This window comes from Eptesicus fuscus, chromosome 14, assembly GCF_027574615.1.
Source record: "Eptesicus fuscus isolate TK198812 chromosome 14, DD_ASM_mEF_20220401, whole genome shotgun sequence".
In the NCBI taxonomy this organism is placed as follows: domain Eukaryota; kingdom Metazoa; phylum Chordata; class Mammalia; order Chiroptera; family Vespertilionidae; genus Eptesicus; species Eptesicus fuscus.
Window position 1 is genome coordinate 68,145,150 of NC_072486.1, and position 18,274 is coordinate 68,163,423.

Here is an 18,274-nt window from a genome sequence, read left to right on the forward strand (position 1 = left end):
CTATAATTCTAATTGGCAAATGTCACCAGCTGTTGCAGCTACTCTTACTTGTGTGTATTCTTTTAATGAATATAGTCTCATGCCACAAGCCACATGAAAATATATTCACTAGGTGTGAAATTCCCATATGTCAAAGTTTCAAGACTAGGTAAACAGCTCGAAGAGAAAGGAAAAAAAAATAATGCTAATGAGGACCGTAAGAATTCTAGATTTGTTTTCCAGGCAAGTGGATCTTAATTTGCCAAAAGGGGAGAAAGTGTAATTTCAGAAAGAAAAACACAGACACACTTACTTTGTTGAAATAAACTTTTAAGTTAGCTTTACCTCACCCTCTCAACCAGAGATTCTTATTTCCTTAGAAAGCCGTAGAATTTTCTCAGCTCCCACATGTCTGTATTACGTGCCTGGGGTCTGCCAAAGAGAGCAGTATTCCATTCTCTCTTGGGCCTAAGCTATAAATTGTTTGTTTTAGATGGTAGAAGATAAACTCTTCCTGGACAGTGTTTCATAATGTCTAATGTTATCTTGAAATTGATCAAGGAGATTAAAAAAAAAACACCTTAGAGTCTATGGCAAGTGTTTAGACCCATTATTCTCCAGTCCTCATGGCTATGACTTCGTTTCCAGTGAGCCTGATGGGTCAAGTGGTTGACTCGGTTCAACTCCCAAGCATGCTCTTCCTTTGAAGGACAGAAATGAAAATGGGGTTGGCGGGGAGGGGGGAATGGTGGAGAAGGCAAGCCTCCCATGTGTGTACTCTTGAACTGCTACTTTACAGGGCTGTGCCCAACCGCCTCAGTATCATATACATGATAGCATTTTGTTCCTGGGCACCTGCCTGCAACTCCAACACTGAGCTAAGGTGTCATTATGTATAGAAAATTATTCTCATGTCATTTTCATTCTACAGTGTTCTGAATTTTCTCCTTTTTGGTATTGTGAAAAAGTTTGAGGGCATGGACAGAAATACTTATGGATGAGTTGTCCTCGCATATTTAATGGTAGTCAGTAATCTTTCTACAAATCACTCTGCCTCTTCATTGGACAAACTGGTGTATAAAAACCCCCACACCACAGAAGAAAGCAACCTAGGTTTGGCTTGATTGTCCTTGTAGTTATTTCAACTTTGAAACATTGCTTATGAGAATTATGCAGAAAAATAGAGAAGGAATGAATTTGGAAAGTTGCCTCCAATATGCTTGGAATATATTACCTACATTGTCAATAGAAGCTCTTGAAGGAAAGACATTCATATAGCTGTTTCAAATTATAACTGAAAACTAATCATCATCATACCTAATAAAATGGTAATATGCAAATTACCATCACTCTGCTACGCCCACGATTGGGCCGGCTGGAGGCGCGGGGGGGGGGGGGGGCACTCAGGGTGGCCGATTGGCTGGTGGTAGGAGGGGGGGAGGCAGGGACTCGCGAGTCCCCGACCCCCGCTCCTCCCGCCGGCTTAAATGGCCGGCGCTGCGAAAGACGCTGGTGGCAGAACTCGGGGTGGCTGATTGCATGGCTGCCGGCACCAGTTTTCCGCCAGCAGCAGTTTTCTTCTGGCCACCCGCCAGATCAGAGCGCCTCCCGTTTGGAGTTCCTCTCGGGGTAGCCGATCTTGCTGGCGGGAGGCGCTCTGATGGGCGGGTGGCCAGAGGAAAACTGCTGCTGGCGGATAACTGGTGCCGGCAGCCAGGTGAAGGAAAAGTCTATTGCACGAAACTTCATGCAACGGGCTCCTAGTTTTATTATATCAGGGTCATGTTTGAATGGATCCTTGAATTTGTGTGGTGTATATATTTCCCTTTAGGCTAAATAGAAAAGCAGTAAAAACTTGTGATGCTCATTACCAAGAAATAACTTTGTTATCAAAAAATCAAAATTTTATGGTGGGGGGTAGGGTAATGAGGGGATATGGACACATGTAATACCTTAATCAATAAAAAAAATTGAAAAAAAGACAGTGGCAGGAAAAAAAATCAAAATTTCATTAATGAGATATGCTCATTGCCTACAGATATATATGTAGGTAATATATATCTCAAGCCTGGTTGAGAGATAATTTTATCATTGTATATAATATATGCTCCCCCACACACAAAAAAAATTAAGTGCTAAGAACTTTCCTTCATTTAAGGAGAAGGCACTACCAACTGTCCTAACATCACTCAGATGTAGATCTTGAGTTGTTTTTCCACAGCATATGCCTCATTTAACTATTAATGTTTAATAATTTAAAACCTTATTAAATATTACTTAATAGTTAAATCATCCATATCGTCTCTCAACTACTTTCCTTGCAATACTTACTTTTGCAAAATGAGTTTGTTTATAGAGGTCACTAGGGACCCGATGCATGAAATTCGTGCAAGAGTAGGCCTTCCTTCCCCCGGCTGCCAGCACCGGCTTCCCTCTGGCACCCGGGACCCGGGCTTCCCTCACAGCCCTGGCTTCATCAGGAAGGTCGTCCAGAAGGACATCCGGTCTAATTAGCATATTATGCTCTTATTATTATAGATTATTATAGATAAATGCATTCTGTGGATATGAAATTATGCAAAACTAACTTATTTGGCATCAATTCTATAATTTTGTTATTGCTAATTCCATATTCTAATTGAATCAGTAAATCGATACAGATTATGACTCAACCCCAGGGGTGGATCATACATATAAACATTTTTATTAACTGTTCAGCTGTGTGAACCTCAAGGAAGAACTCAAGGCTAGAAGGAAAACTCTTGAGGAGCCTTCAGGTTTCGTCCCTTCCTCGTACTGATCTTATAGCAAGAAGGAATCATATTAACTGCCCTATCTCCCCTAACACCAAATGTTGGATAGCTTTGGAAAGTTATCTAATCCACACCTTTGGATCTTTATCAATACTCTTAGTGCATTTCTAAAATAAAATAAAACCTTGAGATAGTGTAAATGTAAATGAATAGAAGCAATGTATAAATTCAAAATTTTGCTTTATGTTTCATTTTGTAATACATTAAATGTTTTTTGCCCAGTAACTTCCTAGAAAAGTTTTATTCCAGTTAGTAAGAAAATTTATTTTGTATTCCTTAAGTACCCATAGTGGTTGAGGAAGGCAACCAAGGCAAGCTAACATATTTATTTTTAATAGATATGGATAAATCTCCCAAAGATGATGGCAAGCAGATTGTATTTGAAATTAGGGAATGGTTATTGCATGTGGAAATTTTTTGAAAAAGTTATTTATTTGTCCTGCTTGGCATATTGACCTTTTAAGATAGCCTTTTAAAAAAAAATTCTCACCCAAGGATCTATTTCTATTGATTTTTAGAAAGAGAGGAAAGAAGAGAGAGAGAGAGAGAGAAACATTGATGTAAGCAATAAAAATTTATTGGTTTCCTCCCATATGTGCCTGGCTGGGAATAGAACCCACGACCTAGGTATGTGCACTGACAGGGAATCAAACCCGCAGCCTTTTTGATGTACTGGATGATGTTCTAACCAAAGGCTTAAGATAGACATTTTAAAAAGATGTATCTAGTATACAACCACAAATTTCTAATCATTTTAGTAGTGATGAATAACTATGACCTCAAGTTATAGACATCAGTGATAAACTTTTATTTACTTTAAGTCTGGAGTTTACTGAAAGTGCTCATGGTTCATTTGGGCTTGAGCATATTTTGCTAGAGCAATTTTTGAAATGATATAGTGAATGATTTCCAGGGTTGTGATTAAATATTTTTCCAATCAAGGTCTGATATTATTTTCTTCGCCATGCTTTTCCCTCACCACAGAAACCAGGAATGGATCTGGCAGACACCTATATTATGTTTGTTCGGCAGAATCAGGATATTCTTCGCGAAAAGGTCAATGAAGAAATGTATATAGAAAAGTTGTTTGATGTAAGTAACTACTCTGCAAGGTGTGCTGGCATTGCAGATGCTCTGAAGGGGAAAGTTGCCTTTTGATGTGTTGGCAAATCAGACTCTACCTTTTTTTTTTAAATATTTTTTTATTGATTTCAGAGAGGAAGGGAGAGGGAGCGAGAGAGAGAGAAACATCAAGATGAAAGAGAATCATTGATCGGCTGCCTCCTGCACGCTCCACACTGGGGATCAAGCCTGCAACCTGGGAATATGCCCTGACCAGGAATCGAACCGTGACCTCCTGGTTCAACCTCAATGTTGGTTGAACAACCAACGGTTGAACAACCGTGACCTCAATGTTCAACCACTGAGCCATGCTGGCCAGGCTGGACTCTCCTTTTTTGATCCTTTTTCTTCCATGCAGCTAATATCATTGGCAGTTTTAGTTCTTTGCTGATGGAAACCTTAATAGGCTTCTCTTTGCACATGAAAACTGTCACTGTTAGAATGAGAGTCTCAAAACCCTTCTGAAGTTCATTTTAACCAGCGAGATGATCAGTTTACCTCTACGTCCAGTGTCATTTCTCTTGCCTCTGCAGCACTCCATAAACAGGATCCGATTGTAATGGATGTGGGCCTGCTGTAAAAGTAGTTTTAAGTCAGTGAAATTCTCTTCAGTTAAACAAAGAAATAAGCTGCAGTGAAGGCAGATATCTGCCGCTGCTGTTGTTGAACATTTTGACCTTGACTTACAGTGCTGATGTGTGCTAACGGGTATAATAGGGCAGCTTTGTCAATAGGAACATCTTCACTGACGCACAACAGCTCCTAGAAATGGGGGATTGGGACTTTTATTTAAAAATATATATTTTTATTGATTTCATAGAGGAAGCGAGGGGGAGAGAGAGATAGAAACATCAATGATCAGAATCATTGATCAGCTGCCTCGTGCACGCCCCCTACTGGGGTTCAAGCCCGCAACTCAGGCATCTGCCCTTGACCAGAATCTAACTGGGGACCCTTCAGTCTGCAGGCCGACACTCTGTCCACTGAGCCAAACTGGCTAGGGTGGGGATTGGGACTTTAAATACCATGATCCTCGAGCCATTTCTTGAATATCTGTAAAGGAGACTAAGAGAGCAGTCCATTTCAGTAACAATGTTGTCATTCATCTGTAATTATTCACAGTCAGTCCAAAGGAAATGCTACTTTGCTTGTGACATAACTGTCTGATTCGCCACAAGGCTGATTCTGAAATGGAAGATTCGCTTTGAGCTGGATTTATGTATGTACATCTCTGCATTTTAGAAATGCTTTTCTGGCAGTTTCATTTAATTATGCAAGTTACGGCAAATGTTTTCATAACAGCAATTCACGGGCTGCTTGGTGACGCGTCAGCTGTGGCACTTACGGAAGGTCCCGCTACGTCACCACCCCTGCCCTGGTCTGCCCTGCCAGGGTCTCTGATTGTCAGATTGGGTGGCCAAAACGAGTCTTCTCCTTCGTGCTTTATGTGTCTAGCCTGTACCGAGGCTGTTTTACAATAAAAGTATCGTCTGCTTTAATAAGCTAAGTGTTAATATGTGTGAAAAGAATGATTTCCTAAAAGCTTTGATGCCCTGCAGGGGTAGAAAAATTGTCATCCATCCAGCTGGCTCTTTTACAAAATACTGAAACCATATTAGCAACTTCTGCTTCCATTCGGTCTTGCTTTGAATTTACAAGCATATGCTTCACGTCCTAGTTCTCTTACTTTTTTTTTTTTTTTTTTTTGCTTATGTGGTAATTTTCAAAAATGTGAAACAGAAGAGGAAAGTTGAATTCATGTTCTTCCCTTTATGTTTCTTTTTAGTCTAGCCAAAGCATATAGTCTGTGGTGAAGAAAGGTAGAATCATTCTGGAAATAGGCCATTGTAGGCGTGTGTGTGTGTGTGTGTGTGTGTGTGTGTGTGTGTGTGTGTGTTAGCATCTTCAATTTGTTGTCTTGGTGACCTATTTATTGCAAAGCTTGCTATCACTTCATAACTTTATAGAGGTAGAATTCTTTCTCTATAATGATATTCCCCACTTCAGTTCCACTTTATTCACCAAACTTCTTTTGAAGACTGTCTGTGTTAACGATAACAAACGAAACTAACTAAAGTGGATACATAAAAGCCAACATTAAAATGATGTGCTATTTAATGGTCCCAGCTATAGATCGTTCCCTTTCAGCGCCTGAACACCTGACCTGGCTGTGGGATTGCTTGTGAAAGGAGCCCTTGACAAGCAATCATTCTGGTTTGGGTTGGGAAGGTTTTGTCATTTTGCATACCCGTTTCCCCCCCACCACCACCTTTCACCCGCCCCCCTCCCCGCCCCCCGCTCCATGAACATTGGACTTGTTATTTGTAAAATAGTTAAATGTCCTTAAATGTTCTGATACTTTTAAGTTTCGAATTTTCATTATTGTAATTAAAAAATAAAAGGTAGACTCTAATTCTATTGGTATGTCATCAAGAATAACATGTGTGAGGGGGTACTAAGAGCCCCTAATTAGCCAAGACTGAATTCGCCTCAATTGCAGTTAGTAAATGAGAGGTTATCAAGTATGTGTTGAAAGGTAATGTAAAATGTGTATCTTAAGCAACAGATCATTACTGAGAAACATTATATAATTATTGGAAATCCACGTGGCTGGCGCTTAAAATAATATTTTTCAGTGTTAAGAAACAGTTGAAAATAATGACCCTGTAAATACTGTTAGCAACGTTAGTCTATTACAGATAAAAGATTGAAGAGAACACTTTTATTCAGGCATCATGACAAACTTTTGATATTCTAATTAAAGTACTTTCTGAGTACAAAAGGAAATGAATCCTCTTAACACACCTACGTGTGCTTGCGCGCGCGCGCGCGCACACACACACACACACACACACACACACACACACAGATACACACAGACGCACACACACCAAATCCTGAGATGTTAAAACGAATAGTATCCTTTGAAGATCAAAAAAAGTTAATAATAGGACAAATATCAAGACATTCTACTTCACTCCATAAGTGGTTAAACTTATGAAAACACTTTTGCTTAAAACAAATGGCTTCAAAAAATATAAATAATTTATGGCAGCCTTAAGTTGTTAATAGAAGGAACCAACTTCAACTAGGTACACCCCTAATCTTTTCAAATTATCAAAAAGTAATAATAGCCTTAGCTATCACCACTACTATTCCTGGGGTACCTCCAGGTACATGTGTGGGGTGCTTTACCTATAGTATCATTTCTAACCTATAGGCTCTATGACATCATCTCCATTTTATCCTCGTTTTCCATCTAAGGAATCTCCTACTCAGAGAAGATAAGTGACTTAAGTGTTGAATCAGACTTTGAAACTTTGTGTCTCTAGTTTCAAAGTCCATGCTTTCTCTACCATAAGTCATTACTTACAAAATTTGAAATGGTCAACGTGTTGTGGAAAGAGGACTAGACCAGAAATACAGAAACCTGAATTTCAGCCACAGTCGTGCCTTTGTCTGAGTGAGTTTTAAGAAGTTATGTCACCTGTGTAAGGCTGGGTATAGTTAGTACACATGAACTGAAAAAGTTGGTCTAGAATTGCAGATGATTTCTGAAATCGCTTCCAGATTTTAAACCATCTAAATTAAATTAGTTCTAATTTAAGAAATGGCTAAAATTGCTGTGTTGGTTGCATGCCAAGTCTTGCACCCCTAAGATTAGCAGTTGTTTTTATTTTATTTTTTGGATTTTTTTTATTCTTACATGAGGATATGTTTATTGATTTTAGAGAGAAGGAGAGAGAGAGAGAGAGAGAGAGAGAGAGAGAGAGAGAGAGAGAGAGAGAGAGAGAGAGAGAGGAGCATTGAGGTGAGAGAGAAACATCGATCAGTTGCCTCCTGTGATTGGAATGGAACCCACAACTTTTGATGTGAGGACTCTCAACCAAGTGAGCCACCAACCCAGAGTAGCAATTCTTAAGACATTCTGTGATGACCAGGTGAAAGCATGGTATCCCACACCAGAAGCAATAGCAAGTGCAGTGGATAAGAAGGTAGAAAAGAGATTCTGTATAAAAAAATATCTGTGCCATCTGACATTCTATGTATCTACCACCATGGTTCTGAATCCCAGAGTTGGAACTCATATATTCTGTATTCATGCTAAGTGTTTCTGAGTGGCCAGAATATTTTAAACAGAGGCTGTCTCTGCCTCTCTGGTAATCATTGGTACACATGCTAAGCTTAAAATCTACATGTTCAATTTACTTTTTCAATTTAAAGTATCTGGTAAGAGAAAGCTTTAAGGAAGTTTTCCTGTAGTAGGAGAGATAATGGATTCACCATAAGGTTGTTCCGCTTTGAAGGCAATCTCTCTTACCCCGTGTCCTTTTTCTTCTTCTTCTTTTAATATAAAATGTCATTGTCAGTACAGTAAAACCTCAATATAATAGACTAATTCAGGTAAGGGGGTGTCCATTAAGGCTGAAAGTCCATTATATAATAAAAGTAGGTTTTCTGAATGCATATGTTAAAAATTGACAAGTTAGTTCGTTTACCTCTTTTTACTTATGTTGACACATTTGTGTAATTAAAATTAATATGAAAGCTTTTATTTCACAGAAGAGTTTTCTATATGCATTACTGTGATGTTAAATTTATACTGAATAGCTGTAGTAAATGCACACAGGTCAGAGGGGCAGGTTTGGGCCACTTTAGTCAACCCCTCGGTGTTGTAATATTCTCGTGTGCATTCACCAGTCTCCGTGAGTCAACAAGTGCACCGGCTGGGGTGAGGCTTAGCACACGTGGGAACATTGGCTGCAGGTGTTAAAACTGCTGCAGAAAGTCATGCCACACGACAACAGAACCAATCACCCCACGCACCCAGTGCATTGTAATCATGCGATAATCATTGGTGAACTTTATGAGCGGTGACCCTTGGATTTAAATATGTAGATACAGTGGGGTTTTGTTTGTTTTGTTATAAAGTAATGGAAATCATTTTTTAATGTATTTTTATTGATTTCAGAGATGAAGGGAGAGGGCGAAAGAGATAGAAGCATCAATAATGAAAGAGACATCATTGATTGGCTGCCTCCTGCATGCCCCCTACTGGGTATCGAGCCTGTAACCCAGGCATGTGCCCTTGACTGGACTCGAACCCGGGTCCCTTCAGTCCGCAGGCCAACGCTCTAGCCACTGAGCCAAACCAGCGAGGGCGATTACTACAGTGTTTTTTCCAACATATGGCCTATTTACTAAAATTTGTTAACATAACAGTGAATAACAAAAAATAACCTGTTAATTTATTTTTAAATAAGACTGTGAAACAGTCTCTCCTTTTTTAAAAATATTTTTTAAATTATTTTTTTGAGAGAGAGGAAGGGACAGGGAGAGAGAAACATGGATGTAAGAGCAAAACATAGATCTGCTGCTTCATGCACACCCCTAACCGGGGATGAAGCTGCAACCAAGCCACATGTCCTGACTGGGAATCAAACCAGCAACCTTTCCATGCGCCAGACAGTGCCCAACCAACTGAGCCACACGAGTCGGGACCCCGTTAATTTAATTATAAGAAAATCTTTGTTAAAAGCATTTTAAAATTAACAGTGTTCATTTTCACATGGGACATATGGGCCGGAAATTTTGTCCATTACATCGAGGTCCGCAAAACCGAGGGTCTACCATAGTCTTTTTAAATTTTTTATCAAATCAAAACCATCTACAACTCGTCTAATCCCAATATAAACGTATGACAAAGATTTTCTAATTCTTAAATTCCATCCTTCATGCCTACTAGGATGTTGCTTCCCACACTCTCGGGTTTGAGGACACACAGTGCCAGCCACAGGTGGCCATGTGTCAGGAGAGACACTGGTAACATTCCTTGAGAGCTTTGGGTCTCGGTTGGAAAGTGGTGATGTTTTACACGTCAGAATTGACATCTAGAGGAATTGCTGCAAGAGCACCCTCTGAGGTCATGTCCTAATGTCCAAGGACATTACAACACTGAGGGGTTGGCCAAAGTGCACCAAACCTGCCCCTCTGAACCTCTGTAAATGTATTGGGCATTGCCCACCGTGAGTCCCTTTGAAACAATTTAATTTAGCTCTCATGTTGCTGAAGGCACATCAGGGTGCAGTATTTAATTGGCAAATCATGCAAATGAAACATTCTCTTGTGTTATAAACTGATTAAACATTTAATTATTGAGGAGTTTCATCTCAATGACATTTTTTTAAAAATACTGTTACGGTGTCTTCTAAAATTAAAAGTAATTCTTTAAATGGTAATCAGCTGCATTCATCCAAACAGTGTTTTATAAGGATTAATTTCTCAGAAGTTTTCTTGAAAAATATTCTTTTTAGTAAAGAAACTCTAAATTAAACATTTAAGTAAAATTGACCTCAACTATATGGATGAGTTCAGTAGCCATTTTATGATTCAGTGCAATAAAAAGGAAAAGAAGGGGGGTGGAGGAAAAAAACCAACTATTACAGGTAAGTATGCTTCTCAAAAAAAAAAAAAAAAAACTAATTTGGCACTTACTCCAAATAAGAAATGGGGGAAATGCTCAGAATTTTTGAGTTTAGCATTTCACACTAATGCCCAAATTTTTTTATTTTTTTTTTAAATATATTTTATTGATTTTTTTCACAGAGAGAAAGGGAGAGGGATAGAGAGCTAGAAACATCAATGAGAGAGATACATCGACCAGCTGCCTCCTGCACACCCCCCACCGGGGATGTGCCTGCAACCAAGGTACATGCCCTTGACCGGAATCGAACCTGGGACCTTTCAGTCCGCAGACCGACGCTCTATCCACTGAGCCAAACCGGTTTCGGCGCCCAAATCTTTTATCTAAGAATTTATTCATCCTCAGTACAATCAATATTACTCTCCTTGAGTTATTTAAAAATTCAGTTTATAGTCATGTTGATTTCCCAAGAATAGTGGAAGTCAACAGAGCCTGGGTAAGAATGACCGCTAGATAAAACCTCCTTTCCCTAACTCCCTCGGAGTGTGTGTTTACCACTGACCATCCACTTTTTCAGTCATATTCTTTGGGCGAATTTCTTTGTGTATATAATTAGCCTCTCTATTAGGAAGGCAAGCCAGACCCCATTAAATCTAAAGACTTTTTCGCCTTCTTACACTTTGTAAATTTGATGATAGTATAGATCTATTCTCTTATATGTGAATGTTGATTTAAAAATAACAGTTTTCCTCTTTTCAGTGGCCTTTCCCTCTCAAATAACTGGAAAGTTTTTTCTATAGACTGAGTAAATGTGTATAGATTTCCACTACAGAGTGCTAGTATGTCTTTTTTGGCTTTGTGTGTATATAAAAAAGAATTCAAATATGAAACATTAACTGTGGGTCTATTATACCCAACCATGATTGTCCTATCAACACTCAAAATTGCACATTCTTTTCAGTCACATGGCATAAGAATTCTATTTCTCTTCTATCACTAGAAAGAGATGTATGGTATCAGTTCAGTGATGTACTCAAGGCTATTTGAGATCATTTATTTCTAAACATGTTATGCTGTGTACCCTGGTGCCTCATTGTGTACTAAAGACAGATAAAAAGTTTGACTGAGTGTTTGATATCTGTGTTCTCTGAGCAGCATTTCATTCATTTTGCAGTCACGTGTTTTAATACTGTGTGATTGAGCTGCTTTAGCACACTGCTTTCTGGTGTGTGTGTGTGTGTGTGTGTGTGTGTGTGTGTGTGTGTGTGCGCGCGTTTTCTTAATTGTATATATTCCTGCATTGTTTTACCTACAGTATCCGGACTCACATCGAAGTTGTTTGGCCTTTTTTAAGATAGTCACAGTCAAACTTGCTCTGTATATTGTCTTTTCTGCCTCAGTAAATGCCATACGGAGCTCACTCCTTACCTCCCCCGCCACACACACACACACACACACCTCAAAGTTTGTTTCCCTTTTAAACCTCTGCTCTCAAATTACAGCCGTCTGGTTCATTTTTGTTAATAACCCTTATTTTCATGTTATTATTTGTAAGTGTAAGAATTTATTTTTTTAAAGGGATCTATTTTGATGTGTGGTTTGTGCCAAAACAGCTTTGGCAAGCCCAGGCGGGGCTCGGAGCGGCCAGAGGCCCTCATTTGAATCTAAGCTGTTGGTGAATGAAAACCAGAGAAACTTGAGATAAGCGTACCTAATTGCCTCAAAGAAAACGCATGGTAGCTTGTTGATCTTATTTCTTTGATAATTCAGAATAATCTTCAAGAAATATGTGGCCTCCATACTTATATTCTTGAAATGTGATCATGGGACACAATTGTCATTTGGCTCCTTCCCAGAAATTCACAACCTCGCATGAGGCACCTGGACATCTGTGGCAGGTCTGGTAGCATCAGCTAATTAACAACACAGGCTTAAACAGGCACCTCATCTGGCAGAGCAGTTAGTTGCCTGATGGTGCCCAGCGGGATTGGGTAGTGCTTTTTATTTTTCTATCCTAATGGTCTGCTGCCCACCTAATTTTGCCTTATTGTCAGTCACTACTTACCGCAGCTTGGGGCCCTCCCAGGAGGCTAAATTATTATCAAAGGATTAGGGAGATGTAGCCTTGCAGCTCTGACATTTCTGATTACTTGTCTATGCCAGAACACTAATTAGCTGTGACTAATTAAGAAAAATGTTCCTGCCATAGAAAACCATTTAAAAGAACTGAGAAGAAGAAAAGCAATTCAAAAGCTGAGCAGTGCTCAGATTTACGGATGCTCTTTAGATTTCCACCAGAGCCTTAACTCACCTTTAATAGTGCTCAGGATTTAAAAAAAAAAAAAAAAATCTCACATGCGGACTGATCTGAGGTCTCTACTTGACTAGGGGGGAAATATTGTTGATCACCTAAATGCTCTGAGTAATGGTAAAAGTGTCTTTGATGAATGGAAGATGACAAAACTTTCGTTTTCATCCAGATATTTTTCTAAACACCAGATGCTTTCAGTGTGCATCCACATTCATGCACCCATCCGACACCAAGGACTTCGTAGCCTTTGAAGAAAGTAGAATATTTTTTCTACTGATTTTGTGCACAAGGGTTGAAAGGATTACTAGAAACAAGTTGAGCATTCAAAAAGTTACTTGGTATTGATTTTGTGCTGCGTTCGCCTTTAAGATGGTCTGGAAGTTCTGGCTTCCCCATGCAGAGCCCGGCTGTCCCCGGTGACTTGGCATGCTTGCACTGCAACTGGCCACGGTGCCTTCATGGAAATACACAGGCCTCCCCTGAGGCCAGCATCTCTATCCGTGGGCCAGTGTGATGTTTTCATAGAACCGATAGCTCCTATTCTCCTTCTCTTCAGACCTAACTCCATAAGCAAGTGGCGCATGGCTTTAAAGCCATTTGCTATTGGGGCTTCTTGAACTCCCCCTGTCAGCCACCCCCTCCACAAGCTTTCCCTGCAGCATCGTCATTGCCACTCACAAGTGGGCACCACAGTGGCAGCCAGATCGCCACAATTATAAACACCTAAGCTTGAGACAGAGCCCTCGATTTCTCAATCTCAGCTCAATCCTAGATAAGTGGCCATCTACATGTGGCTATCTTAATCTGGGCAAAATATTTTCTTCAGATTAAAGAAGGGTCTAACCTCTGCCTCACCTAAATTCTTCATGCTGTTTTTTCTTGTTTTTTGTTTGTTTGGTTGGTTTTTGTTCCGAGGATTTTTTTCCATTAGAGAGAATGGAAGGGAAGAGGAAAGAGAGAGAAACATTGACGTGAGAGAGACACATCAATTGATTGCCTCTTGCATGCCCTCTGACCAGGGCCAGGGATCAAGCCTGCAACCAAGGTACGTGCCATTGACCGGAGTCAAACCCAGGACCCTTCAGTCTGCGGGCTGATGCTCTATCCACTGAGCCAGCCCAGCTAGGGCCTTCATGTTGTTTTTGAAACCCATTTCTCCTTTCCTTTCAGTGGAGAACAAAAAGCAGGTAGCCAGCATCCTCTAGGGAATAATCTTTCCCTTATGTGAAGGCTGTTATTAAGCCACCTGTCATACTTGTCTCCTCCAGAACAAGCAATCCCTATTTGTTTCCCTTCTCTTCATGGGCCCCTCTCTAGCCCTTTAATCATCCTTGTGGCTGTTCTTTGAAACTTCTCAAAGTGTCCTCTGTGGTGCGTAGGGTTCAGAGTCAGGAATGGGATGCGGTATTTGAATGTGGCTGAACAAGATTCTTTCCAGCCATATGGCTACTTAGGCATTCTGATACATAACTGCCCCATACTGTTGCTCTCCTGACCCTCAAATGTGGCTTCTTGTACTGTCCACAGCTCTTTCCGCTGACTTTCCCCTCAGTTACTGCCTAGCATATACCCTTACAATGGATATGTTTATTAATGCAGAATGTTCATTCTGTCGATGTTTTGAATACATATGGTCTAGAAAACAGATCCAGTTCACCATTCAATTTCTATGTGTAAGGAATGGTGGTGAATGCTGGGATTAAAAGGTTAGGCATTGGTATGGCTCCATGTAGTTGGCTATCACTGTCACAATGACTCGGTAGGATTCTAATTAGAATAGGAAAGTGAAGCCCCTCTTATTAATCATTTATCCATCCAACCAGCAGTTATTGGACATTTCCTAAAGGCCACAGACTATGCTAGAGGCTGAGAATATTATGTGACACAAGACAGACCAAGTCTCCACCCTAAGGGAGTTTACAGTCTTAGTATCAGATGGGTTTTTCAAAAAGTTGTAAATTGAAATGTTTTAAATGTCCTTTCAAAATATATTCTAGTGATTGCCTATGAAATGTGTTAGTTTATTTCTGTCTGTTACAAGTGCATGATTAGAAACTTGCCAAAAGTTAGGCCCAACACAAAATTTGTACCTTGCTCCAATGTTTGCGGTATCAAGTGCCGTGACTGTGAGCTAAGGGCGCCCCCTCCCCTCTCCACCCTCTAAGAGTTCTTTGCTCAAAACCAGGCTCACACCAGCTCCCAGAGGGTGGGGTTGAAGGGGGGCTCTAATGTTCCCTCAGACTGAAGTCAGCAATGCCATCGCAATGATGTTTTCTGCCCTTTTTACAGACAGCGCACAAAGCCAGCAAGTGTAGAAGGCACGAGGACAGGTCAGTTAGAGGTAACAATGCACAGACAGCGCAGCCAGCCCTACTCCAGATGTGCCCTAGAGCCTCAGCGAGCCCCCAGGAGTGGAAACCAGTGCCCTGAGCATCTGCTTGAGAGGCAGCCCTCTGAACACATCAACAACAGCAGGGAGAGTCATCAGACTGTTGTACAAATGTGTATATATGTGTGACACTCATATATGGACATAGACATGGGGGTTATTAGTACTTTCTCCTTTATTTAACTCATCACCTAAATGAAATTAGACTGTCACCTTTAAAGCTCTGTTTTAGTCCTGTGTTCATTTCCTTTAGCCAAAAGCAGTTGTTTACTTTTTGGTGATTTCTAGTTTTAAGATCTATCAAATGACTTTTCTATTCATGAACCATGATTTAAGTCAACAATAAATCTGGCCCTGACATTCTTCTGTCCTTTTTCTATTGAAAAGCTGCCCTGTCACTATTATATATGTGGCATTTCATATTTCCAAATATCTAAAAGCATTCAGTCCTTCAACAACTAGGCAATGCATGTTGTGTGCCTGACATTCTGGTAAGGGCTGTTGGTATCAACAAAAATATGAATCATTGCTGTTTTGTGGGTACAGCCCATTGAGGTGGGCATATAGTACATTCTACAATGTTTTTATAGACACCTGTACAGAGTTCAAGGAGCAGAAAATACAGGAGCAGCTAACTCTGCCTAGTAAGAGAGAGTATTGAATTTATAGCAGAAATAATGGTTGAACTGAGTCTTAAAGGTCAACATGGATCTGGCTGGGGAAACGTATGTGGGGTTAAACGTTGAGACAGTGGACTGGCCCAGAAACCCAGCATCCAGCAGAGCAGCGGGTCATTCGTTTGCTGACAAGGGTTCCCATGGAAGGGCACTGAGTCAGAGGCAGAAAGGTAGCCATGTACTTCAGTCCTTACAGCACTCTCAAAGACTAATTTTGGAATGATTGTTCCCCATTTTTTTATAAGAAGACTGAAGCAAAAAAAAAAAAAATCTGCTAATTCTTAGACCTGGGTTTTATCTCAAAACAACTTGTGCCATTCAGTTGCAGTTCCTGGAGTCCAATTTATTTTTACCCAGATACCCTACATTATTGATTTAAATGCCATACTGACCAAAATGTTATCTATAGTGTTCAAAATGAACCATTCAACTATATGAAAAGGTCAAAGTGCCCCCAATGAACTACTCATGGACTATGACTGGGCCCCAAACTGGTGCATATGCTGGTGTAATTGAATTAACCCGAGTCCATTTTAGTCAAAAGATTTGTCAAACTAGTGTCCATCCCATCATTTTGTAACAACTGATTATCTGAAATTTTCACTGTATAGTCATTAGTCTTTATAACATTCGGAAAAGAGCCACAGAATAAATGTACAGAAGTACTTGCCCGCTTGGTGATGATGAATAATAAGAACAGTATTTATTTCAGTCTCCTGTGTAGTGTGGAGAAAGGTGGGCTAGTGGAATAACATTACCGTCAGGACACCTTGGAATGAAGGAAGTTTGGATTAATGACATAGTAGTGAGTGGAAAAGAGCTTCTGAGACTCCCAAATTCTAGAACTTGCCCTGCTCTGTAACTCACTCTGTTTTGTATCTGAAAAGGTTCTAATTCATCTGAAAATACCTTGATTATTACATTGAGACATTTTTAAAAAGAGAAAGTATGAAAAAAAAAAAGTATTGAACTTCAAGAATAGGAAAGTTTGCCCAGGATTTAACAACATTTATTAGGTACCTACTGTATGCCAAACTTGCCATGTTACCGCTTTTTACACTTTCTCTTTCTTAACAGACATCGTAGTGCTTGTGAACTCTCATTTGCAGACTTCCTGGTAGAGTTTTTAAAAATACAAATCACCCTGAATGTGAGGCTATTTGGACATGGAAAAAAAAGACATGAATCAAATACTTCTCTGGTCTGTGTTTTTAAAGAAGAAGAAAGCTACACACATCGATCAAGTCCCCTTATGAATGAGCCAACGACCTTTGTTGTCCACATTGTCTTGTTTTGTTACAGTGAAAAAAAAATCCTTTCTGGTATTCCTAAGCATTTGGGTGTATGGCACTTTAAAATATCTTAAGGGGACCTGTGGGAGATGTGTAGCTTAAGAGCCATTTGGTTGGTTATCCTACTAGGGAGTGTGGTTCTTTAAATAATTTATTTACATATTACATCATTGGGTTTACAGGTATCTTTGAAAATGTAGATTGTGTTAACTTGTAAGGAAATGTGATGGACTTAACAGTGAGAATCTCCTGTATGCCTTCACAATCCTGTGTTAGATCGACTAGCAAGAGCCACCAGGAATGATCGAGTTGTTTTCTTAGTTGTCTGCTAGAAGCAACACATTATCCTTAAAGAATCAGAGATGTTATTGACAGAACAAGCTGTTTTCTAGAAAGAAATTGAATAGCCTAGAGTCATGAGCACAGACTCTGGAATTTAGATAGAAGATAAAAATTGTAATCCTGACACTTATACCTGTATAAATTTGGATTAATTGCTTAATCTAAACCCAGTTATCTACCTGTAAGTTCAGTTTTCATAGGCAAAATTGGGATAATAATAGCCATCCATCAAGGTTGTTGTAAGAATTAAATGAAATTTAATTTTAACTGATGCACTCAATTAAGAAAAATATGTCAGATTCCTTTATAATCGGAATTCATAAAGATAATAGTAATAAGAATAACTGTATCTTACAGTTCTTTATAAATCTCATGCATTCCTCATTACACCTTGTTTAACTTTTATATGGCACTACTTCATTAAAATACCAAAATGAGTAAGTTAAAAAACAAATAGGTGATAGAAAGTTCTGGAACACCAGGCTTGCATTTTTTTTTTTTTAAGAATAAAGCTATATTTAGGCCACATATGAAAAGAAAAAATATGGCAATTTAGCTTTTCCCTTCACTTCATTTATACAAGAATCACAGGCTATATTGTTTCTAATCATGCCCTTTACTCTGACAAATATAACCTCATGGTATTTCTGGAGATTATCAGAATCTAATTACTTTAGAGCTATATTCATAAAATGTGCCCTTCACATTACAGATGAGAAAACTGAGGCGTAGAGAAAGCAAGTGACCGGCTCAATCAAGCAGAGAGTAGCATGAAGGGGGCTGCACTCCTCGCCTCTCAGCTTCCCTACTTTGCTCTGCTGTGTTGTCAGCCAGCCCTCAGCTGCCACGTGGAGAAGCAGGGCTCTGTCTTCCGTCCGGCTGTCTCTGGGTCTCGCTGGGAATGTGGATAAGTGTAGGTTAGGCC

The 18,274-nt window shown here is 39.7% G+C and overlaps 1 protein-coding gene across 1 annotated transcript in view; it reads left to right on the top strand.

The window, feature by feature from the left end:
• Positions 1 to 18,274, top strand: part of CADPS2 (calcium dependent secretion activator 2) — a 486,663-nt gene that overhangs the window by 456,291 nt on the left and 12,098 nt on the right. Inside the window, exon 26 of the mRNA XM_054725984.1 lies at positions 3,777 to 3,884. Coding sequence (XP_054581959.1) covers positions 3,777 to 3,884 — 108 coding nt within the window. The remainder of the gene's footprint in view (positions 1 to 3,776; positions 3,885 to 18,274) is intronic.